The sequence below is a fragment of the Triticum dicoccoides genome, chromosome 3A (genome assembly GCF_002162155.2).
Source record: "Triticum dicoccoides isolate Atlit2015 ecotype Zavitan chromosome 3A, WEW_v2.0, whole genome shotgun sequence".
NCBI classification, from domain to species: domain Eukaryota; kingdom Viridiplantae; phylum Streptophyta; class Magnoliopsida; order Poales; family Poaceae; genus Triticum; species Triticum dicoccoides.
This window is the reverse complement of record NC_041384.1, coordinates 498,280,456-498,305,420: the sequence shown is the minus strand read 5'-3', so window position 1 is coordinate 498,305,420 and position 24,965 is coordinate 498,280,456. Positions and strand designations below refer to the sequence as shown.

At 42.4% G+C, this 24,965-nt stretch overlaps 3 protein-coding genes across 3 annotated transcripts; 2 read left to right on the top strand and 1 right to left on the bottom strand.

The window, feature by feature from the left end:
• The first annotated feature begins 11,645 nt into the window (after positions 1 to 11,645).
• On the top strand, positions 11,646 to 17,678 carry LOC119268783 (EEF1A lysine methyltransferase 2-like). Its single transcript, XM_037550486.1, has 7 exons — positions 11,646 to 12,073; positions 13,048 to 13,173; positions 13,727 to 13,918; positions 14,294 to 14,390; positions 16,088 to 16,191; positions 17,119 to 17,170; positions 17,255 to 17,678. Exons 1-7 carry the CDS (start codon positions 11,784 to 11,786, stop codon positions 17,465 to 17,467), a joined length of 1,074 nt encoding a protein of 357 aa, XP_037406383.1. The 5' UTR covers positions 11,646 to 11,783; the 3' UTR covers positions 17,468 to 17,678.
• Positions 17,533 to 20,339, bottom strand: LOC119268784. The gene is made up of 8 exons (XM_037550487.1): positions 20,063 to 20,339; positions 19,514 to 19,775; positions 19,033 to 19,104; positions 18,826 to 18,893; positions 18,598 to 18,739; positions 18,421 to 18,501; positions 18,229 to 18,321; positions 17,533 to 18,149 (listed from the first exon to the last, which is right to left on the bottom strand). Exons 2-8 carry the CDS (start codon positions 19,739 to 19,741, stop codon positions 18,048 to 18,050), a joined length of 786 nt encoding a protein of 261 aa, XP_037406384.1. The 5' UTR covers positions 19,742 to 19,775; positions 20,063 to 20,339; the 3' UTR covers positions 17,533 to 18,047.
• Positions 20,340 to 22,219: 1,880 nt separating this feature from the next.
• LOC119268782 (guanine nucleotide-binding protein subunit beta-like protein A) lies at positions 22,220 to 24,208 on the top strand. The gene is made up of 2 exons (XM_037550485.1): positions 22,220 to 23,187; positions 23,875 to 24,208. Exons 1-2 carry the CDS (start codon positions 22,303 to 22,305, stop codon positions 23,986 to 23,988), a joined length of 999 nt encoding a protein of 332 aa, XP_037406382.1. The 5' UTR covers positions 22,220 to 22,302; the 3' UTR covers positions 23,989 to 24,208.
• Positions 24,209 to 24,965: the final 757 nt, after the last annotated feature.

Here is a 24,965-nt window from a genome sequence, read left to right as displayed (position 1 = left end):
TGCCGGGGAGTGAAGCACCTTTGGTAGGTGGAATTTGGTAAGGAAAAATTTATATAGTGTGCTGAAATTTACTGTCACTTGTTACTATGGAACATAATCCTTTGAGGGGCTTGTTCGGGGTATCTTCACCCCGACCAGTAGAGCAAAGAGTTGCTCCTCAACCTACTAAACCTACTGAAAATGTTTACTTTGAAATTCCTTCGGGTATGATAGAGAAACTGCTAGCTAATCCTTTTACAGGGGATGGAACATTGCATCCCGATTTGCACCTAATCTATGTGGATGAAGTTTGTGGATTATTTAATCTTGCAGGTATGCCCGAGGATGTTATCAAGAAGAAGGTCTTCCCTTTATCTTTGAAGGGAGAGGCATTGACATTGACATGGTTTAGGCTATGTGATGATATGGGATCATGGAACTACAACCGATTGAAATTGGAATTTCATCAGAAGTTTTATCCTATGCATCTTGTTCATCGTGATCGTAATTATATATATAATTTTTGGCCTCGTGAAGGATAAAGCATCGCTCAAGCTTGGGGGAGGCTTAAGTCAATGTTATATTCATGTCCCAATCATGAGCTCTCAAAAGAAATGATTATTCAAAAATTTTATGCTCGGCTTTCTCTCAGTAATCACTCCATGCTCGATACTTCTTGTACTGGCTCTTTTATGATGAAGACTCTTGAATTCAAATGGGATTTATTGGAAAGAATTAAATGCAACTCTGAAGATTGGGACCTCGATGAAGGTAAGGAGTCAGGTATAACACCTAAGTTTGATTGTGTTAAATCTTTTATGGATACCAGTGCTTTCCGTGAATTTAGCACTAAATATGGACTTGACTCTGAGATAGTAGCTTCTTTCTATGAATCCTTTGATACTCATGTTGATCTCGCTAAGGAGAAGTGGTTTAAATATAATCCTCCCATTGAATTAAAATTATTTGCACCTATTAAAGTTGAAGAAAAGACTATCACTTATAATGATCCTGTTGTTCGCACTGCTTATATTGAGAAACCACCTTTCCCTGTTAGAATAAAGGATCATGCTAAAGCTTCAACTGTGGTTCGTAAGAGTAATACTAGAACACCTACTCCCTCTGAGCAAACTAAAGTTGAACCTAGTGTTGCTATGGTTATTAAAGATCTCTTGGCCGATAATATTGATGGGCATGTTATTTACTTCTGTGATGAAGCTGCTAGAATTGCTAGACCTGATACTAAAAATAAATATAGACCTGTTGTAGGCATGCCTGTTATTTCTGTTAAAATAGGAGATCATTGCTATCATGGCTTATGTGATATGGGTGCTAGTGCAAGTGCAATACCCCATTCCTTATATAAAGAAATTATGCATGATATTGCACCTGCTGAGATAGAGGAAATTGATGTTACAATTAAGCTTGCCAATAGAGACACTATTTCACCAGTTGGGATTGTTAGAGATGTTGAAGTCTTGTGTGGGAAAGTTAAATATCCTGCTGATTTTCTTGTTCTTGGTTCCCCATAAGATAACTTTTGTCCCATTATATTTGGTAGACCCTTCTTGAATACTGTTAATGCTAAAATATACTACAATAAGGATATTGTTTCTGTTGGTTTAGGGGATATGTATCATGAGTTTAATTTTGCCAAGTTTCGTAGACAACCCCATGATAAAGAATTGCCTAGTAAAGATGAAATTATTGGTCTAGCTTCTATTGCCGTGCCTCCTAATGATCCTTTAGAACAATATTTGCTAGACCATGAAAATGATATGTTTATGAATGAAAGAAGGGAAATAGATGAAGTATTCTTTAAACATGGACCTATTTTGAAACACAACTTGCCTATTGAAATCCTAGGGGATCCTCCTCCACCTAAGGGTGATCCCGTGTTTGAGCTTAAACCTTTACCAGATACTCTTAAATATGCTTATCTTGACGAGAAAGAGATATATCATGTTATTATTAGTGCTAACCTTTCAGAGCATGAAGAAAAGAAATTATTGAAAACTCTGAAGAAGCACCGTGTTGCTATTGGATATACTCTTGATGATCTTAAGGGCATTAGTCCCACTCTATGCGAGCACAAAATAAAATTGGAGAAAGACACGAATCCGATTGTTGATCACCAACAACGGTTAAATCCTAAGATGAAAGAAGTGGTAAGAAAAGAAATACTAAATCTTATAGAGGCAGGTATAATTTATCCCGTTGCTGATAGTCAGTGGGTAAGTCATGTCCATTGTGTCCCTAAGAAGGGAGGTATTACTGTTGTTCCTAATGATAAAGATGAATTGATCCCACAAAGAATTGTTATAGGTTATAGAATGGTAATTGATTTCCGCAAATTAAATAAAGCTACTAAAAAGGATCATTACCCTTTACCTTTTATTGATCAAATGCTAGAAAGATTATCCAAACATACACATTCTTGCTTTCTCGATGGTTATTTTGGTGTCTCTCAAATACCTGTGTCAAAAGAGGATCAAGAAAAGACAACTTTTACTTGCCCTTTCGGTACCTTTGCTTATAGAAGTATGCCTTTTGGTTTATGCAATGCACTTGCTACTTTTCAAAGATGTATGACTGCTATATTCTCTGACTTTTGTGAAAAGATTGTTGAGGTTTTCATGGATGATTTCTCCGTTTACGGAAATTATTTTGATGACTGCTTAAGCAACCTTGATCGAGTTTTGCAGAGATGTGAAGAAACTAATCTTGTCTTGAATTGGGAGAAGTGACACTTTATGGTTAATGAAGGTATTGTCTTGGGGCATAAAATTTCTGAAAGAGGTATTGAAGTCAATAAAGCTAAAGTTGATGCTATTGAAAAGATGTTGTTTCTTAAGAATATTAAAGGTATAAGAAGTTTCCTTGGTCATGCCGGTTTTTATAGGAGGTTCATTAAGGACTTCTCTAAAATCTCTAGGCCTCTGACTAACCTCTTACAAAAAGATGTTCCTTTTGTCTTTGATGATGATTGTGTAGAAACATTTGAAATACTTAAGAAAGCTTTGATTTCTGCACCTATTGTTCAGCCTCCTGATTGGAATTTACTATTTGAAATCATGTGTGATGCCAGTGATTATGCTGTAGGGGCTGTTCTAGGACAAAGAGTTGATAAGAAATTAAATGTTATTCAATATGGTAGTAAAACTCTAGACAGTGCTCAAAGAAATTATGCTACTACTGAAAAGGAATTTTTAGCAGTTGTGTTTGCTTGTGATAAGTTCAGACCTTATATTGTTGATTCTAAAGTAACTATTCACACTGATCATGCTGCTATTAAATATCTTATGGAAAAGAAAGATGCTAAATCTGTACTTATTAGATGGGTTCTCTTGCTACAAGAATTTGATTTGCATATTATTGATAGAAAGGGAGCTGAGAACCCCGTTGCAGACAACTTTTCTAGGTTAGAGAATGCTCTTGATGACCCACTACCTATTGATGATAGCTTTCCTAATGAACAATTAGCTGTGATAAATGCTTCTCATACTGCTCCATGGTATGCTGGTTATGCTAATTATATTGTTGCTAAGTTTATACCACCTAGTTTCACATACCAGCAAAAGAAAAGGTTCTTCTATGATTTAAGACATTACTTCTGGGATGACCCACATCTTTATAAAGAAGGAGTAGATGGTGTATTAGACGTTGTGTACCTGAGCATGAACAGGAACAGATCCTACACAAGTGTCACTCCGAGGCTTATGGAGGACACCATGCTGGAGACAGAACTGCACATAAGGTATTGCAATCCGGTTTTTATTGGCCTACTCTCTTCAAGGATGCCCGTAAGTTTGTCTTGTCTTGTGATGAATGTCAAAGAGTTGGTAATATTAGTAGACGTCAAAAAATGCCTATGAATTATTCACTTGTTATTGAACCATTTGATGTTTGGGGTTTTGATTATATGGGACCCTTTCCTTCCTCTAATGGGTATACTCATATTTTAGTTGTTGATGATTATGTTACTAAGTGGGTAGAAGCTATTCCAACTAGTAGTGCAGATCATAACACCTCTATTAAGATGCTTAAAGAAGTTATTTTTCCGAGGTTTGGAGTCCCTAGATACTTAATGACTGATGGTGGTTCACATTTTATTCATGGTGCCTTCGTAAAATGCTCGCTAAGTGTGACGTTAATCATAGAATTGCATCTCCTTATCACCCACAGTCTAGTGGTCAAGTAGAATTGAGTAGTAGAGAGCTTAAATTAATTTTGCAAAAGACTGTTAATAGATATATAAAGAATTGGTCCAAGAAACTTGATGATGCACTATGGTCTTATAGAACTGCATATAAAAATTCTATGGGTATGTCTCCGTATAAAATGGTTTATGGAAAGGCATGTCACTTACCTCTTGAACTAGAACATCAGGCATATTGGGCCATTAAAGAGATCAATTATGATTTCAAACTTGTCGGTGAGAAGAGGCTTTTTGACATTAGCTCACTTATGAATGGAGAGCCCAGGCTTATGAGAATGCCAAACTGTTTAAAGAAAAAGTTAAAAGATGGCATGACAAAAGGATACAAAAACGCGAGTTTAATGTAGGTGATTATGTATTGTTATACAACTCTCGTTTAAGATTTTTTCCAGGGAAACTCCTCTCTAAATGGGAAGGTCCTTACATCATCGAGGAGGTTTATCGTTCCGGTGTCATAAAAATCAACAACTTCGAAGGCACAAATCCGAGGGTGGTGAGCGGTCAAAGAATCAAACATTATATCTCAGGTAATCCTATAAATGTTGAAACTAATGTTATTGAAACCGTAACCCTGGAGGAATACATAAGGGACACTTTCCAGAACGTTTCAAACTCCGAAAAGGAAGCGGTATGAGGTATGGTAAGTAAATCGACTCCAAAACAGTTCTAATAGCATTTTTTCTCTATTTTGGAATATTTAAGAAAATAGGAAAATAAGAAGTAGTCCGGGAAGGACACGAGGTGTCCACGAGGGTGGAGGGTGTGCCCTACCCCCCTGGGCGCGCCCCTGCCTCGTGGGCACCTCGTGTGCTCTCCGGACTCCGTTTTCTTGCACGATACTTCTTTCGGTCGGTAAAAATTCATTATATAATCTCCCGAAGGTTTTGACCACCATATCACACGAATATCTCCTGTTTTTGTTTCGAGATGTTTCTGCTGCAGATTTAGAGCAAGATGTCTTCTCAAGAGTCAGTCGGGGAGAGTCGGGTGTCTCATCCGACACCGGGGCAAAGAGCAAACAGCGATGCTGACCACTTTGGGCCATCAACTGAGGAAGAGATGGATGCCGACTTGAAAAGGATAGATAGAATGGAGGAGGATCAAGAAGTTACTTCTCGTTTCCGAGCCGGATTCACGATGGGGGAACTAGAGAGCTTAACTATTCCAAACTCGGTCATCCCTTCCAATGTTAGATTTCTTTCTTATGAAAATATGAAAAAGAGTGTTACTTGTTCTCCCGCAGCTATGCAACATCCTTGGGTGAAAGGAGCTTTAGCCGTCACAGGCAAGCTCCATAAGGAAATAATGGACCTCAAGCAGCAAGTCGATAAGCTCGAGGAAGAGAATCGTATCCTGAGGGGCATCATCGCCAAGAATATCACATCACCACCTTCGAAGAAAGAGACATAAGCACATGAGTATGGGCACTCCCCTTGGCAACTGCCAAGCTTGGGGGAGTACCCCGATATCGTATCACCTTCACACTTTTATCTTTACCGTTTTTCTTAGTTTGATCCTTTTGATAATATCTTGATCTAGTAGAATAAAGTTTTAGTATGATCTAGTTTTGAGTTTTGCTTTATGATCCTTCTATGTAATTGAGTCCGTGAGCTATATATAATAAAGATTAGTGTTGAGTCAAGGGCTTGATTATCTTGATATGATCTTAAGGGAATAGAATAAAAGAGAAATAATAAAAGAAATAAAGAGATCATATGGATCTTATGGAGAGTAATGACTTCACATATAAAGAGTATGATGAATAAAAATTGTTGAGAGTTGACAAGCCTAGTTTTGGTCATCGTTGCAATTAATAGGAAGTAACAAAGAAAGAGAGGTTTTCACATATAAATATACTATCTTGGACATCTTTTATGATTGTGAGCACTCATTAAAATATGACATGCTAAAGAGTTGACGTTGGACAAGGAAGACAATGTAATGTGTTATGTTTTCTTACATCTGAAATAAATTATATTGTCATGGATCATCCAACATGTTGAGCTTGCCTTTCCCCCTCATGCTAGCCAAATTCTTTGCACCAAGTAGAGATACTACTTGTGCTTCCAAACATCCTTAAACCTAGTTTTGCCATGAGATTCCACCATATCTACCTATGGATTGAGTAAGATCCTTTAAGTAAGTTGTCAACGTTGCAAGCAATAAAAATTGCTCTCTAAATATGTATGATTTATTAGTGTGGAGAAAATAGGCTTTATACGATCTTGTGATGTGGAAGAACTAAAAGCGACAGACTGCATAATAAAGGTCCATATCACAAGTGGCACTACAAAATGACGTTCTTTCGCATTAAGATTTTGTGCATCCAACCATAAAAGCACATGACAACCTCTGCTTCCCTCTGCGAAGGGCCTATCTTTTATTCTTGTCTTATACTTCATGCAAGAGTCACGGTGATCTTCACCTTTCCCTTTTTACATTTTATCCTTTGGCAAGCACAATGTGTTGGAAAGATCCTGATATATATAGCTAATTGGATACGAGTGTTCATGAACTATTATTGTTTACATTACCCTTGAGGTAAAAAGTTGGGAGGCAAAACTATAAGCCCCTATCTTTCTCTGTGTCTGGCTAAAACTTCATACCCATAAATATTGCGTGCACGTGAGTGTTGGCAATTGTGAAAGACTAAATGATAGTTGAGTATGTTGACTTGCTGAAAAGCTCTTATATTGACTCTTTCCGATGTTATGATAAATTGCAATTGCTTCAATGACTGAGATTATAGTTTGTTAGTTCTCAATGAAGTTTATGATTCATACTTGAAATTGTGATTGGATTGTTACTTTAGCATAAGAGATCATATGACAATATATGTATATGTTGTTGTTTTAAGAATGATCATGATGCCCTCATGTTCGCATTTTATCTTTATCGACACCTCTATCTCTAAACATGTGGACATATTTTTTGATTTCGGCTTTCGCTTGAGGACAAGCGAGGTCTAAGCTTGGGGGAGTTGATACGTCCATTTGCATCATGCTTTTATATCGATATTTATTGCATTATGGGCTGTTATTACACATCATGTCACAATACTTATGCCCATTCTCTCTTATTTTACAAGGTTTACATGAAGAGGGGGAATGCCGACAGCTGGAATTCTGGGCTGGAAAAGGAGCAAATATTAGAGACCTATTCTGCACATCTCCAAAAGTCCTGAAACCTCATGGGAGCAAGTTTCAGAATATACAAAAAATATTGGGCGAAAGAAGTACCAGAGGGGGCCACCCACCGTCCACGAGGGTGGGGGCGCACCCCCTGCCTCGTGGGCCCCTGGAAGCCCTTTGATGCCCATCTTTGGCTATATGGAGTCTTTCATCGAGGAAAAAAACATAAGCAAGCTTTCGGGACGAAACTCCGCCGCCATGAGGCGGAACCAATTTAGGGCTCCGGCGGAGCTGTTCTGCCGGGGAAACTTCCCTCTGGAAGGGGGAAATCATCACCATCATCATCACCAACGATCCTCTCATTGGGAGGGGGTCAATCTCCATTAACATCTTCGCCAGCACCATCTCATCTCAAAATCTAGTTCATCTCTTTTATTCAATCTTTGTGTCAAAGCCTCAGATTGGTACATGTGGGTTGCTAGTAGTGTTGATTACTCTTTGTAGTTGATGCTAGTTGGTTTATTCGGTGGAAGATCATATATTCATATCCATTATGCATATTAATACCCCTCTGATTATGAACATGAATATGATCTGTGAGTAGTTACGTTTGTTCCTGAGGACATGGGAGAAGTCTTGCTATAAGTAGTCATTTGAATTTGGTATTCGTTTTCGATATTTTGATGAGATGTGTGTTGTCTTTCCTCTAGTGGTGTCATGTGAACGTCGACTACATGACACTTCACCATTATTTGGGCCTAGAGGAAGGCATTGAGAAGTAATAAGTAGATGATGAGTTGCTAGAGTGACAGAAGCTTAAACCCTAGTTTATGCGTTGCTTCGTAAGGGGCTGATTTGGATCCATATGTTTCATGCCATGGTTAGGTTTACCTTAATACTTCTTTTGTAGTTGCGGATGCCTACAATAGGGGTTAATCATAAGTGGAATGCTTGTCCAAGGAAGGACAGTACCCAAGCATTGGTTCACCCACATATCAAATTATCAAAGTACCGAACACGAATCATATGAACGTGATGAAAACTAGCTTGATGATAATTCCCATGTGTCCTCGAGAGCTTTTTCCTTTATATAAGAGTTTGTCCAGGCTTGTCCTTTGCTACAAAAAAAGATTGGGCCATCTTGCTGCATCTTATTTACTTTTATTACTTGTTACCTGTTCAAATTACCTTATCACAAAACTATCTGTTACCGATAATTTTAGTGCTTACAGAGAATACCTTGCTGAAAACTGCTTATCATTTCTTTCTGCTCCTCGTTGGATTCGACACTCTTACTTATCGAAAAGACTACGATAGATCCCCTGCACTTGTGGGTCATTAGGAGCCAAAGAATATTTGTAAGTATTAGCAGTTGAGTTGTCAATTCAACCACACCTGGAGATTAAATATCTGCAGCCAGATAATCAGTAGCACAGTAGTATGATAGTTTTGATAGAAGTGGTAACAATAATAGTAATGGTAACAGTGATAGCAATGATTTTGTAACAGTTGTGACAGTAGTAATAACAATAGTGTAAGTGCATCTAGTGCCACCCCTAGTTGGTTTTGGAGTATTGACGACAAACCTAGTTGAGGGACTAATGTGTTTGTGAGAATTGCAGGATAACACAGGTAGAAGTCCCTCATTGATTCGGTTTTACTACCAGAGATGACCCCTAAAAATGTACGAAGACATTGAAGTCAAAGGTGGTATATGAACATATTCACATTGAAGACTATGACAAGAGAAGACATGATATGAAGCCTATGGAGCTCGAAGACTTGGATCTTTCGTAGTTCTTTTTATTTTGTGTTGAGTCATAGGAACCACCGTATTGTTAAGTGGGGTCCAGGAGAACCAGTCAGAATGACTGAAGTGATGCCTAAACCAAAAACCTATGTCTTCGAGTGAAGACAATGAGAGCGAATCTTGTCTAGAGTCGGACAAGTCAGCTTTGCTTGTAGCCCAAGTAAAGTTGCCGTGTGAGTTTGAAATCTGACCGTTGGGACACGTGTCAGTTCCTTAGTGACCAAGGGTCATTTCGGACAAATCAGGTTGGGTTGCCAAGTGGCTATAAATAGCCCACCCCCTACAACCATAAACGGTTGGCTGCTTAGATTGAGAGTACGGCTTTTGTCGTTTGAGAGCAACCCACCTCGAAGCCTTTGAGAGAGAATTCCTTGCGAGGATAAAGCCCTAACCACCCAGAGCCAGAGAACATTGGGCATCACTTAAGTCTTCTTGTCTGTGTGATCTGAAGACTTATTACACTTGAGGACTGTGCATCCTCCAGACGGTTAGGCGTCGCGTTCAGAGCATCCAAGAGACATTGTGGATTGCTAGTGAACGAAGTCTGTGAAGGTTTGGGAGTCTACCTTGAAGACTTACCAGAGTGATTGGGCGAGGACTATGTGACCTTAGCTCAAGGAGAATACGGTGAGGACTTGGTGTCCTGAGCTGCGTGTTTAGGACCGGGTGTCCGGGACTGTGTGTCCTAAGGTTTAAATACCTAGCCGCTCGAACCAGACGTACAGTTGTCACAGCAACTGGAACTGGTCCAACACATCATTGTCTTCAACGAGTCACTGGTTTCATCTTCACTTCCTTTTACTTACTGATCACTCATTGTGAAGTCATTGCGTGTCTGTTCTATCTTTTGTCTTCACAACGTGAGTGTATGATCTGTTTGGCTTCATAGTATCTTCCTACCTGATCCTTATTACACTACATCTATTTGTCACTGTGCTTTCACTCTGTTGATACTTGACCATGGCTTGCCTAGTGTAGTCTAACTTTGGCTGCATAGTAATAGGCATATCTCTACTGTTTGTCTTCATAACTCCCACGTTTTGAAGACTTTCATAAAAATCGCCTATTCACCCCCCTCTAGTCGATATAACGCACTTTCAAATAGTAACTTAGCAGAAGCAATATGTGAAAAACTCGTAGGCATTGGATCAGTGAATTCGTTGGATGATATTCATCATATAACAGTCATAACCTAGGGCGATATAGAACTAGCTTAAGTTCATAAATATTATGTAGGCATGTATTCCGTAAATAGTCATGCGTGCTTATGGAAAGAACTTGCATGACATCTTTTGTCCTACCCTCCCGTGGCAGCGGGGTTCATAAGGAAACTAAGGGATATTAAGACTTTCTTTTAATAAAGAACCGAAACGAAGCATTAACACATAGTGAATATATGAACTCCTCAAACTACGGTCATCACTGAAAAGTATCCCGATTATTGTCACCCCGGGGTTAACGGGTCATAACACGTAGCAGGTGCATATAACTTGCAAGATCGGATCTAGAACATAGATATAATGGTGAAAACATAAACGGTTCATATCTGAAATCATGACACTCGGGCCCTAGTGACAAGCATTAAGCATATCAAAGTCATAAAAACATCAATCTCAAAACATAATGGATACTAGGGATCAAGCCCTAACAAAACTAACTCTATTACATGATGAATCTCATCCAACTACTCATCGACCAACGAGCCTACAAATGAATTACTCACTCCCGATGGGGAGTATCATGGAATTGTCGATGAAGGAGGATTGGTGATGACGAAGATCCAGGATTCACTCCCGATGAAGAACAGGAGGTGGCGGCGGCTTCGTATCATGAAACGAGATAATTCTTCCTTCCTGTTTTTCTTCTTCAAAAAATAGGTATTTAAGGAGTTGGAATTAGGGTCTGCGAGGCCACCAGGTGGGCACAATCCACCTGAACGCGCCCTTGTGGGTTGTGCTCAACCAGGGACCCCCCCTCCGGTGTTTCTTGGCTCCAGTATTTTTTTATTGTAAAATAATTCTTCAGAAAGTTTCGTTTCATTCCGAGAATTTTTATTTCTGCACAAAAACAACATCATGATAGTTTTAGTGAAAACAATGTCAGTTCGGGTTAGTTTCATTTAAATCATGCAAATTAAAGTTTAAAACAAAAGCAAAAATGTTAGAAAAAGTAGATACGTTGAAGACGTATCAAAGACTCGTTGAATTTTGTTGTTGACATCATCATGTAGTTAAACTTTCCAAGTGCTTGAGTTGGGAGCTATCTTTTTTCTTTGAAGTTCATCTTTCCACGTGGGTTAATATCAACAATATGTATTTGCTATGTACGAACTATGATTGTGTGGCAAAACTACTTATAGGGCGAACATGCTTTTAAATTTGCAGAACACAATTTACCGGATCTGCTTTATTAGAACCTGCTAAATTTGCAGAACGCATTTTACCGGATCTGTTTTGCCGGAACCTAGTACCGGAGCTAGAGATGCTCTGACGTTGTGCAAGCGACCATTCCATTCCGCCGTCTACAAAAGTGACCGAGTTACAAATCGCCACTCCAAGCATTGCTAAAATTCAAGCCGCTTCCCTGTCCAAGTTCTAACCCCGGTACCACCGTGCCCCTCGCCGCGATCTCCCGCCCGATCCGCATGGCTGGAATCAGGCTGACGCCCGAGGAGCCTGAGCTGCCGCAGGGCACTCCGCCCCGCCCCCAGCTGCCGCTCCCCGTCGCCGGCTCCGGCGTCACAGCGGGCGGCGGCGGCAGCGGTGGCCTGGAGATGGCTTCGGACGACGAGCGGTCAGTGGCAGCGGACTCGTGGTCCGTGCGGAGCGAGTACGGGAGCACGCTAGACGATGACCAGCGCTACGCCGACGCTGCCGATGTGCTCGCCGCGGCGGCGGCCGCCGGGAACTTCCCCTCCGCTGCCTCTGATTACTGGTACTCCTCGCTCTTTCTTTATGCAAATTAGCTGAGTTTGAAACGTAGATCTACTGATTTGTGCAGGAAATAATAATGTTCCTCTAGCTTCAGTATGGGGTGACTGTAAGAGTATGCGATGCATACATAACATTCTAGAATATTCGTAAGCCCTCAAAAAGATCAAGATGCCTGCTATAGGTGATATTAGATCAAAGCTCTGGAGAAATTTAAAGGGGTTTAGATATTTTTCATGAATGGTCTAGAATAAATTATTACCATTACTCGTTGCAAATGGTAGAAAAATCTAGATAAAAGATAGTTGTATGGAGTTTTTTAGAGTTTTGGTGCAGGGTTTGCCATATGGCTCAATCATATACTCCTTCCGTTCACAAATATAAGAAGTTTTGGATATTTCAATATGGACTACATATGGACTGAAATGTGAACGAACACACCAAAATGTGTCTGTATACATCCGATTCAGAAAAAAGTTAGACATATTAAATTTGTGAACAGAGGGAGTATTAAATATAAATATAAGGGTGTCCTTACTTTCATGTAACTAAAGTACAATAAACAAAATAGAAGCACGACTAAACTATCATAGATATGAGTTTGGAATGGCCATGAGAAGAACATAGTGGATAAATAGCCACCAAGAAAAGTTTCTAATTATGGTTGTTATGCTTACCATTTTGCATTATGCACTTTCTAATTAAGTATAGCTATGAACAAAGGTGGGAAATTCATAAAATGTGTGTCATGTTATCACTCCACCACGGGATTAGCATAAGTGTATTCAGACCTAAAATATAACAATTTTCTTATCTTGTATTAAGGTAGGTGAACATGTTGTCCAAATAATAAAACTGTACGACAACTTCAAATTAATGCATTTGACAAGAAAAAAAACTCTATTCGCTAGCCTGTTATTTGTATAATTTTCTCAATAATTCATAAAAATGTTCTAAAATACCCTTCTGTCGAGGCAGTTCTGACAAAGATGACCAAGATCCTAATGAGGAAGGCTCAATGTTGGGGCTACAAAGTTATTGGGATGCTTCTTATTCTGAAGATCTCGCAAATTTTCAGGAACACGGCCATGCTGGAGAAATATGGTAATTAAATTTTAGGTTCTTTTATATTGATTGAAAGTGTCTAATTTTGTATAGAAAAATCACATGACGTCATATCGGTTACTACAAGAAAGCCAAAAGGCTGTCACTAATTGGTTTTACAATGTAACTGTTTTTATTGTTTGGAATTTGTATAGTGCAGATTATAAAATGTTAGCTCTATTTTTTGTTAAATACAAACTTTATTATTCTTATTCTTCTTTCATTATCAACTAATTTTTTTCATGAAGCCGTTGTTCATCTGTATTATAGACATAGTGCATGCATTAGAAAAATGTAAGTGAGCCATTGAGCATGCATACTCACTTTTTCATTTTTGGTTCCTCAAACTTAGAATCTGGAGTACAGGCACGTACTCACACCAAAACCCACTTATTTACGTAATTGACAATTGACATAATACTGGAGATTTTGTAGAAAATATTGAATTCTTCATTGATACTTTAAGGTTCCCAGTGCTATTTCGCGGAGTATATCGAATGCTTGAGTTATTTATTATTCGTTGCTACTGAGCACAATATTTCTCTTTTGGTAGGTTTGGTGCAGATGTAATGGATACTGTTGCCATTTGGACAAAAAAATTGTGTGTAAGCTTTTTCCAAGGTGGACTTTCATCGGCTAATGACAACATCAAATTTGAAGTTGATGATAAACACTTGTTTGACTACCCCGTGCTCGATCTTGGAACTGGCAACGGCCTCCTTCTGCAAGCACTTGCCAAGCAGGGGTACAGACAATGAGTAATCTTAAATATGTTTTTCCTGTTTATACCCATTATACACAGTAAAGGTTTATTGAATTAATTACGCTAATTTAATACTATGGTACTTAAGAAATGATGTCATCATGTTGCATAGTTTGTTAATACAATTGTTTTGCTTGAATTATGTGCGCAGAGCAATGTTTTTTTTTAATGTATTCCTAACTTTCTAAGAACTGAATAGACTACTTCCGAAATACCTGTTCTCAGTTCTAGTTAAATATTTCCGTTTTTATTAAAGTGAGGTAGTGCTTTTGGAAGCCACTGTTAACGCCAAAGTCGCCCTTATTATGATTTTGAAGATCATATGTTTGCAAAAGAATGAATAGTTTCGTTTTTCAGGTTTTCAGATTTAACAGGAACTGATTACAGTGAAGGAGCCATTGAACTTGCAAGAAACCTTGCTGCTCGTGATGGGTTCACTACTATAAGTTTTTTGGTCAGTATACTGTATTCAGATGGAAGTCCTCTTATATTTGTATATTTGTCTACGAAGTCTACACTTTGTTATTATATTCTAAATTTCTTAACTGTAATTAACATGTTCTTACATATTCTGTAGCCTAAAAAAGAAAGAGCATATGATAACAATAGCTACTTTCACTAGTCTCGACGAGTCTTAGCTAAATGAGAAGCATCTTTGCATCTTGTAGAAAAGCACAAACACTTAAGAGTCTACATAGTTTGTTTACCCAAGTCGCCTTGTTTACCATAAACGAGGGGAATGTATACTATTTTTCCGTCATAGCAGATACAGTATCCAGTTGGTGGCAGATAATGTCAACAAAAAGTGCAGTTTACCGGGAAGAAAATGTATTCAGCCCTAAAGCTCCACCACATAAAATAAAATCAATTGCCATGAATTGAGCAAACATACTGAAGAAATCAAATATCTAGTGGTAGTTTGCATGTATATTCAAAGGCTCACTTTGTGAGTGTAAAGATATTCAACTCTGTACTTGCCATGCATGCATTTTTTTTCTTGAAATTGGTGAACTCTTTGTTAATCATTTGTCTACTGCTATTCCTCCATAACTGGACTTGCTCTTAGCACAACCAATTGACATAGGACATAGGACAAGTTCGTACAACATAGTTCAAAGACATAGGACATAGCCGTGAGACAACACATATTCCAAAGCCATAGGATATAGCAGTAGGACAATCAACACTTCACAGGTGTTTTCTGAAGTGGAAGTGAATGAATGCGTCGTAGGGGTTATCAGAATCCTTGTCCGGCGAGGGCTCTGGCGGCGCGGGCTTGTTCATTAGCAAGGGCTTTGGCTCGGGCGGCCTTTTCAGCTTCACATTGCGAAGCCTTGATACCCTCCCAGAGCGCCTTCGCGTTCTTCCGACGGCGGCAGGTGGCAGACTCCTTCGTGGCCAAGGAGCATCAAAGGATGCCGTGGACCACCTGCTCGTCCTCGGACGAGGATGGCATGGGTACTGGAGCGGAGGAGAAGGACGTGTTGTGCAAGCCGAACACACAGCGCGAGCTGGATCCGCCCAGCGGGAGGGCCATGGCGCCGCCTCGGACGAGCTCGACCACCGTTGCTCCACCCGTGCCGGGCAGCCGGGGACGGAGCTCGAACTGCGCCGCGGCGGGGACGGTGGGCGGCGATGATGGTCCACTGCCACTTCACCCGTGCCGGGGTGGAGGGGACGACAGACAGCCTTGGGTCTCGACCCTCGATTGGCGAAAGGCAAGGTCCTCGTCGTCCTCTGCCTCCAAGAGTTCCCAATCGATGCCGTCGTCCACCGATCCAGACATGGCGATGGTGGATGGAGGTGGGGCGGCGAGCTGAGGAAAGTGAGCTAGATTTGGGGGCGGACATTTTTTTTTGTTGATTTTGGGATAGGCCCAGGGTTTGGGCTGACATTGCGGACATGTCCATACAGCCCCATATCCTCCCCATATGTAGGCTGGGTTTGGGGCGGTCTGGACAGTCCAGACAAATGGAGAGGTTTGGGGAGGCCTGCTGGGCTGTATTTTTTTTTTTAGTCCTGACTGTCCGGGCTGACAAATGGGGCAGGTTTGGGGAGGGCAGTAGGAGATGCCCTTATCAAATGGTTATTAAGTACTTACAGTTATGGTGTTTTGACGACTGTAGTAACTCATATTTCTGTCTCCACCAGGTCGATGATGTACTTGAGACAAAGTTAGACAGGAAATTCAAAATTATTACAGATAAAGGGACATTGGATGCCATTGGATTGCATCCAGATGGCCGTGCAAAAAGGTACAAGAACTACGACTCGGTCATTCTTTGGTTAGCCACCCCCTTAAAATTTCCTTTTAGCCTGTGGAATTAAATATTGTTGACATGTTCTGTGAGATTTGATTATCTAACAAGAACCTGCAAATTTTGCATACTAGAGTTGGAATAGCTAGAAATCTGGAAATTAGGTCTCCTATCTGGATAGTTTTTATTTGTTGGCATTCTGTAATAGTGAATAGCATAGCTTTAGCCTTTAGGGCTTTAGGCTGTATGAGCCCGACTTTCAATTTAGTTTAGTTTCAGATCTGCATAGTGCAGTAGATAGCTGAGTTTCACTGCTTACCAGCACACCGTGTTGATTTTAACAACTCAACCAGTGAGTTATATTTCATTGCAATGTGGTATATGCACATATAGGATAGAGTTGGCGTAGCACCAATTGAAGAGAAGCCTGTCCAACATCGTCTGAGATGGTTTGGGCATATTCAGCGCAGGCCTCCAAAAGCTCCAGTGCATAGCGGATGGCTAAAGCGTGCGGATAATGTCGAGAGATATCGGGGTAGACCAAATTTGACATGGGAGGAGTCCGTAAAGAGAGATTTGAAGGATTGGAGTATCACCAAAGAACTAGCCATGAACAGGGGTGCGTGGAAGCTTGCTATCCATGTGCCAGAACCATGATTTGGTCGCGAGATCTTATGGGTTTCACCTCTAGCCTACCCTAACTTGTTTGGGACAAGGCTTTGTTGTTGTTGTTGTTGTTGTTGTTGTTGTTGTTGTTGTTGTTGTTGTGGTTGTGGTATATGCACATACAGGATAGGTTAATGGGGTATGCGGTTCCAATACACAAGAAATCTATGTTAAAGATATCTCAAGTATGATTCAATAATCAGTACCACGTTGAGTTAACATTGTTCTCTTTATGGTGTTTTTTTTTCTTTGCTTCAGAGTGATGTATTGGGAATCTATATCAAACTTGGTTGAACCAGGTGGCCTTGTGGTCAGTACTTTCTCCGTGCAAACTCTCTGAAACTCTTATCTTACACCAGTCCTGTAGAATTGAAACTTATGCTTATGTCTTCAGGTCATAACATCATGTAATCACACAAAGGATGAGCTTCTGCAAGAAGTAGAAGAGTTCGGTATGCGGAAATTTGGTAAGGAGGACACAGACAGAGGTGCAGGTGATTCGCACCAGATCTTCCGATACTTGGATCATGTCCAAACGTATCCTACCATCATGTTTGGCGGAGTTGAGGGGTCTCAAGTGTGCACCTTGGCTTTCCAACGGGCGTGAAAGGCCAGCTTAAGAGTGTTTTTCTCTCTATGTTGTAGCTCAATTTTATCCTCAGGTTGTTGTTGTAGCCTATACTGGCAGTCCTTCCCAGTTTACAAGGACAGAGAGTAAGAGAACACTTATGAAGCAATTTTTGTGTTGTGTAAACGAACAGGAGGGACATGATGTACTGTATTATTTATGTAACCGTGAACTTTTGCCTATTTTCATACAGAGTTTCCCTGCTTTTTCCAAAGAGAATGCAGACGTTTTAGTGCCTGGTGTCTTCTGTGGCTGGGCACAAAATTTTCACTGCCATGAATGTTGGAAAGCCTGTACACTCACTCACACTTGCCTAGGGTTTCTTAAACTTTATATACACATGCCCACTTCAATTTCACTTCTCATCTCCATGACTTGTTAAGTCAAGTGTGTTGTTCCTAGTATATGCTTTGTGTACAATTCTACGGAACATCTTTACACTTGCAATGATTTTGCATCTTCTGTATCCTATGACAGCCAGCGTCGATCTCGCTAACTTCATCCAATGAGACTAATAATATTTGACAGAACCTAACCACCATTCTCCTTGTGCAGCTTGCTACTGGATGCTGATGACATGCTGTTGAGGTGGCGTCGGCGGCAGGCTCTCTGTGTCCTCAATTCCTACAGGTTCTGTAACTGGCGTTGCGCCATGCACATCCTGCATTAGCATAAAAACATTACATTCTGATTGAAACCGAGGTTTTTTAGATACGTGACTGGACATGGGTAAGACAGACCTGGTGTTGACTGTACCGATGGAGCAATGTGACAACTGATATCAAGATAATGTAGATGGGTATGACAACTCCGGCTGTTCTGAACATCAGCAGCTGTCTCATCAACGCAATCCATATCAGAATTGCCCATGAATCACATTCAGGGTAAGAAAATAGAAAGATCTAATCAGGTTACATGATTCAGACTCTTACAGTGATCAGTGCCATCGAGTACACCTCGGGGCCGCCGAGGACAAGCGAGATTGCGTCACGGAGCACCAGCAGAGCCATCAACTGAAGGTGCATGTTTCGGACCACATATGCGTTAGTTGGCTGCAGCATGAGTACTCGTGCCAGATGCATGGAAGGTTTACATTCTATAGCACTTACGGCGATGGCAATCACACGGCAGTAGGTGACGCCTTTTGGATTGCAAAATTGAGAGTCAAAGCTTGATGTGCCGGCAGCATGATCAGCGGTTTGGGAAACGTTTTCTCCAGCGTTGAGATTCTCTGGTGTTCCTCCAGCTCTCCTGCAGTGAGAAGAGAGGGCCTAGGATGTCAGATAGGCCCTTCTTGGATGAAAATATTACCAAGGATCTTAAGCACCAAGTGACACCTGAAGCTAATTTGGTTTCTTCCGATCCGAAACAACTTCAAAGGGGCACTGTAGTTTGGTGTAAATTGCTGTGCCATAGGTAGCAAAGACAAGAAATTAGTCAACAAACTATCTTTTGGCACTGAAGACTGATGATGGCTTTACAGGGAAGTAAAGGGCAAACTGAACTCAGCTGCTTCTTTCTGGTTTCCGTTGAGAATTACTCACCTGTAAGCATATCTCACATATGGTGTCTCCCTTCTCGTTACACCACCTCTGGATGCATATGTGGTGAGCGTACTGCAGGCAGCAACAAACTAGTTCAAGTAAAACCTCTGTTGGCTGGCAGGATTAAATGGGCATCTGCTAGGAAAAAATAAAAGGGTGGTCGAATCTACATGAAAATCATGATTCTATCGACACAAGGATAGAATCCCTCGAAAAATCCGATTTGGTTCCGATAACAGAGAAGAAATAATTCACTGATAGTGGTATGGAAGACAGAAATAGAAATTTGTGTTCCCGGTGGCATTTTGATATGGACGTATCTAATACGAAAGCGACCTCTGTTCCATTGTTGAAGATGGACGAGGTAATAATAAGCGGGTTTTCAACTTGAGGTTATTTCTGGTGCTCAGACTTTGAACAACCAAGGATAATTTGACAGCATATGGAATGATCAAGCTGGGAGAGGAGCAGAAAGCCTTGCCTTGAGGCTACCCTTGCAGGAGCAAGGGGTCTCCATGTAGGCTTGATCACCTTCTTCTTGGCAGATTCTGCATTCCACCATGACACCAGTCTTGGTCCTCCCGTCCTCAAAAATAGAAGGATCATGATGATCACAAGCATCCTTCGCGGAAGGGGCATCGAAGATGGCGCCCTGAAGCGTCGCCTCCGTGATCATCCGTCCCGTCATGAGCGCGAAGTGGTCCGCCATCCTCGGATCAATGGCCTTGCCGATTGAAACACAGCTGTGGATAACATAAGCATCCATGATTTTTCAGGGACGCTATATCGAAAAGGAGCTTGTCCGGAACAAAGACCACGCACGCAATCCATGTTAAGTCGCACCACATGACAAAGAATCATGCCACGAACATGACACGAGATGGCAGGAAAGGCAGCTCTTTTTGAAGCGTCTTTCCATTCCACCAGACATCCCCTTTGCTTACAGAAAGGAGCTAATTAAAAGAGCCATGCGCCCATGCACGGAGGCAGGCACGGAGGTACACGAAAAGGGCCATGAACTGCATGTTACCTGGGGAGGGGGTGCAAATGGGACGAAGGCCGCGCCAAGCAAGCCGGTGCAGCTGGAAAAGGCAAGGCCCGATCTTTTCTCAAGCCGTGAGAATGAGATTATGAGGCATGGCAACCCCAAGAAGCAAAGAGCTTGGCTTGAGTGAAGAAAGGAAGAATGGAGGGAGGATATGATATGCAAGCCACCAGGAGAGCGGCAGGGGGGGAGGAGGAAGAGGAGAGTAGGAGAGGCAGGCCAACAACATCAAGAAGGGGAGAAGGGCTTGGGAGGAGCAGGGCAGGGGGACGCTTGCAGGGCGGGACATGGAGATCCCAAACATCCAGTAGAGAAGCAAGAGATCGATGGGTTAGGTGGCCCTCCGCTACTGGCCTCCGTTGCGTTTTATTTGGTTCTTTTGAGAAGAATCACCTGATGGCGGCCTCGCTATTCGCGCCGCGGATCTTCGCAGGGCGTCCCGTCCCGCCGGTAACTGACTATTGTTTTTTTTGTTGGGCACTCCTACAAGATAGGGTACCTGTCTGCTCCCGTCAGTGCGGGATGGATAGATAGGCCCTCATTTGCCTTATCTGTGAAATGAAATGTTCCTTTTTTATCTCGTCCACCGCTGTATAGACGGTGCCCTGTTGATTAGTTTCCTGATTATAGTAGGATAGACAGATTGGAGACGAATTTGTTTCCATAGATAGAGAAAGGAGGTAGCTAACCCAACTCAGAGATGCTCTGGAAAAGTACCTGGGAGTTGGCATGATTGTTGGGAAACCGATCCTGCCTTTGTGCTGCCGCCAAAGCACCAAATTTCATGGGGTACAAAATCGATCCCGTTCATCGGCGAGCATGTTTGCAAGATTCACGGCCCTCCCTGCCCTGGTAACTTGTGCACTTAGCTGCCCCGCTGCAATCAATCAGGGAACGAACGGCCGAGAGCCGCTGTGAAACGTCCCTTTCCCTGCCATTCGACCACGGCAACGAGTGATTACTTCGTTGATCTGACAACCGGACGTGGTTGGGGGTGGATCAGGACTCCGTTTCTGTCTCTGTGCTCATCAAGCGCCCATCCGGTTCTCCATGAATCGTGATCCTCCGTCTCCGAACACCTTCGCACCGCGACGTGGACAGCACAGAGCAGAACGCCGGTTTGATTTCATTCATGGGGTTCTTTCTTGAGAAAGACGGATCCTTTCTCCACACTGCCTTATTGAGTCGCAGCCTCGCAGGGTTGCAAAAACAATGGGGATGTCCGATTGGACTCTACATGATTTTGCTTGCACCATAGAAAAAAAAAATAAGGACACCACTTATCAGCGAACGTCATTTTTTAGGCAATCCCAGCGAATGCGGACTGTCAGATCCCAATTGAACGCATGACAGTTACTGTGCGCAGCGTGATGAATTTTCTGCCAGTTTTCTGTACTAAGTACATGGTAATTGTCGCTTTAGAGCATAACAAATCCCTTAGAACATCATGACAATTTTATTTGTTTACGCATGGCAATTCTAGGCGTTCGCTGGGAAAGCTTAAAAAGAAACTTAAGTCAATTCTTTAACATTCCCGGAAAACTAAGGATTTTTTCCAGGATATCCGGGTGAATTAAAGATTTTATATGAAATGTAGTGCAAAGAATTTCTTAGGACAATATGTATATGATTCAATTGTACGAATCAAATAACCAACATAGGAAAACTCCTTAAGGATTCTATTCTTAAAAAATTGTATGAATATCCTTTTAATAAAAAATCCCCTTAGTTGATAGGAGTAGCTGCTAATACTAATATGTCATGACGCGATCCTTTTCTTGAGTCATCTTATGCTCGAATTTTCTTGTGGTGGTCACCTAAATGTTTCACCCAAGCAAGAGCATAGAAGCAAAGCATTTCCCGCCCCATGCAGAGGACCAAAGCATTTCTTGCCTTTTCCCTCCGTAGCGATGATTAGGCCCATGGGGCAGAGAAGAGGAGAATGGTAAGCTATAGGCCCATGCGCAAGTGAGACGATCTGCAGCGTTTGCAATGGGCCTCCTGGGGTGCAGCCCAGAGATCCCTCTCGGTGTGCATCGGACGGTCACGATTTCCGCTCAACTGAGCACAAAGTCCACTAATCCACGAAAACCCTAGCGCCTCACGCCCGCCCCCACTATAAACTCCTCCTCCTCCCTCTCCGCCCGCTTTCCTTCTCATCTCTAGCCTGCGCCGCCGCCTCCACCGCACCCCCAAAACCCTAGCGCTCGCTCCGCCCCACCACCATGGCCGGAGCGCAGGAGTCCCTCGTGTACGCCGGCGTGATGCGCGGCCACAACGACGTGGTCACGGCCATCGCGACGCCCATCGACAACTCGCCCTTCATCGTCTCCTCCTCCCGCGACAAGTCGCTGCTCGTCTGGGACCTCACCAACCCCATCCAGGCCACCCAGGACTCCAGCTCCGAGTACGGCGTCCCCTTCCGCCGCCTCACCGGCCACGGCCACTTCGTCCAGGACGTCGTCCTCAGCTCCGACGGCCAGTTCGCGCTCTCCGGATCCTGGGACGGCGAGCTCCGCCTCTGGGACCTCTCCACCGGGGTCACCACCCGCCGCTTCGTCGGCCACGAGAAGGACGTCCTCTCCGTCGCCTTCTCCATTGACAACCGACAGATCGTCTCGGCGTCCCGCGACCGCACCATCAAGCTCTGGAACACCCTCGGTGAGTGCAAGTACACCATCGGCGGTGACCTCGGAGGCGGCGAGGGCCACACTGGCTGGGTGTCCTGCGTCCGTTTCTCACCCAACAACTTCGCCCCGACCATCGTCTCGGGCTCATGGGACCGCTCCGTCAAGGTCTGGAACCTCACCAACTGCAAGCTCCGCTGCACTCTTGATGGTCATGGTGGCTATGTTAGCGCCGTCGCAGTCAGCCCAGACGGTTCGCTCTGCGCGTCTGGTGGCAAGGATGGCGTCACCTTGCTGTGGGATTTGACCGAGGGCAAGAGACTCTACTCGCTGGATGCGGGATCCATTATCAACTCACTTTGCTTCTCGCCCAACCGCTACTGGCTCTGCGCGGCGACACAGGATTCCATCAAGATCTGGGATCTTGAGTCAAAGCACATCGTGCAGGACCTTAGGCCCGAGGTCCCTGTCTCCACGAAGCAGGTTTATTTCCTATTCCCACTATCACTCCTTATTTCCGTGTTTCTTTGATTGTTTACTATTGGTTAATTTGTAAATGTGTTGTTTGTATGACCAGCTTACCCTTGTGGCTATGTATATCTGTTACATTCTATCATCTGTATTTATTGTGGTAGTCTAATTTATGATTTACAACGTATTAGCTTCATGTTGGAATGATGAATTTAGCATAGGTTCTGAACATTACCAGTGAGGGTTTTGATTCACCGCATTATATAATGCAGCTGAAAGCTTGCATAGTTGTGCTATTTTGTTCTTTAAGCTAGAACTGGTTGACTTAAGTTGCCAAATTGATAAAGAGCTTTAATGCAGGCATAAAAAGAAATAGCAAGTTCACTACCAGTACTTTTCTTATTCATGGAATGTACATGGATGTGCTTGTTCTGTTGGTTATTTTTCATACATTGTTATGAAATGTTTTATGTTCATCTTCCCTGGTGCCGCCTGCCCATCTAACTTAAGGCTGCATTGTATTGTCAAGCGAGGTACTTATAGGAAGCACAGGCACTTGTTGTGCATTTGTTCTAATGCATAGCTAAATTGACTGGTTCTGTTTTTACGAACTCATTTTAAATTTTGAGAGTTGCTACATTAAGTTAAAATCTATCGTCTGTTGGGTGCTTCTTAATATGCTTCATACTGTTTGCCCAGATGCTCTACTGCACTTGCTTGAGCTGGAGCGCGGATGGCAGCACTCTCTATGCTGGTTACACCGATGGAACTATCCGCATCTACAAGATCTCGGGGTTCAGCTACTCTAGCTAGATTATGTATCTTGTTTTAGTGGCCTCTGTTCTGGTAAAACGGCTGTGGTATCTTCTTTTTTTGACTGTCTTGAGGCGTAATATCTGCCTTGGTACTTCTGCTTAATTTACTATCTGTGTCTTAGCCGCAGTCATGATCTCATGGATAATGCATCGTTTGTTGGTTTTGGCTGTTCAATATATTGTCTCGTGAATCATGGAACCAGCGTTGCTGCTTGTTATGTCGAGGGATTTTCTAAGAATGATGTCAAATGACCTGCAATTTCGTGTGATCTAATAATATGAGTCGCTGATGCTGTATGAACTCTGAATTGCCGCCTGATGTTAATTATGTGGCTGTTGTCGTGCTTCCGCTTCTAGTCCCCTAGGTTGCGTTAATTAGGAGCGCATACGATCCGCAACTGCTATGTAGAACGGCGCGCTGCTCCACTGAGGCCAACTCCTCACGACTGCAGCCGCAGGCACCGGAGCAAATAATTAAAAACTGAAATAGGCCGCGGCCATAGCGTCAAAGTATTCATCAATAATTTAGCTTGCCCTTGGCCGTAGCTCAGTCATTTAGCATCGCTTTTGTTTCTTCTCGAACCAAACCCTTCTCCTTAGTGACGTCTTCTCAACTCCAGCGCCATGATCACCACCTTCGCAATGAGAACATTGGTCGCTTCAGTCTCGAGCTTCTTTGTTTAGACGGCCTCCTCAGTCTCGAGCTTCCTCCTTTTGATGGTCTCCTTCATCTCGAGCATCTTTGTTTGGAACTCGATGTAGACCTTCATTTGCTTCTCTTTTCTTGTTGGCGCTTCCTCTCGTCTCGTGCTTTCTTTTGGGTCATCATGCCTTGCAAAGTTTGTTGCAAGGCGAACGATGCCGCATCACGCTCCTCGTCCACCTTGGAGTTGGTCTTGCCCTCGGTCGCTTCTCTCCTTCATGCTCAACTACGGCCGTTGGCCCTCCATTCTTCTTTTGGGCGGCATATTGCTC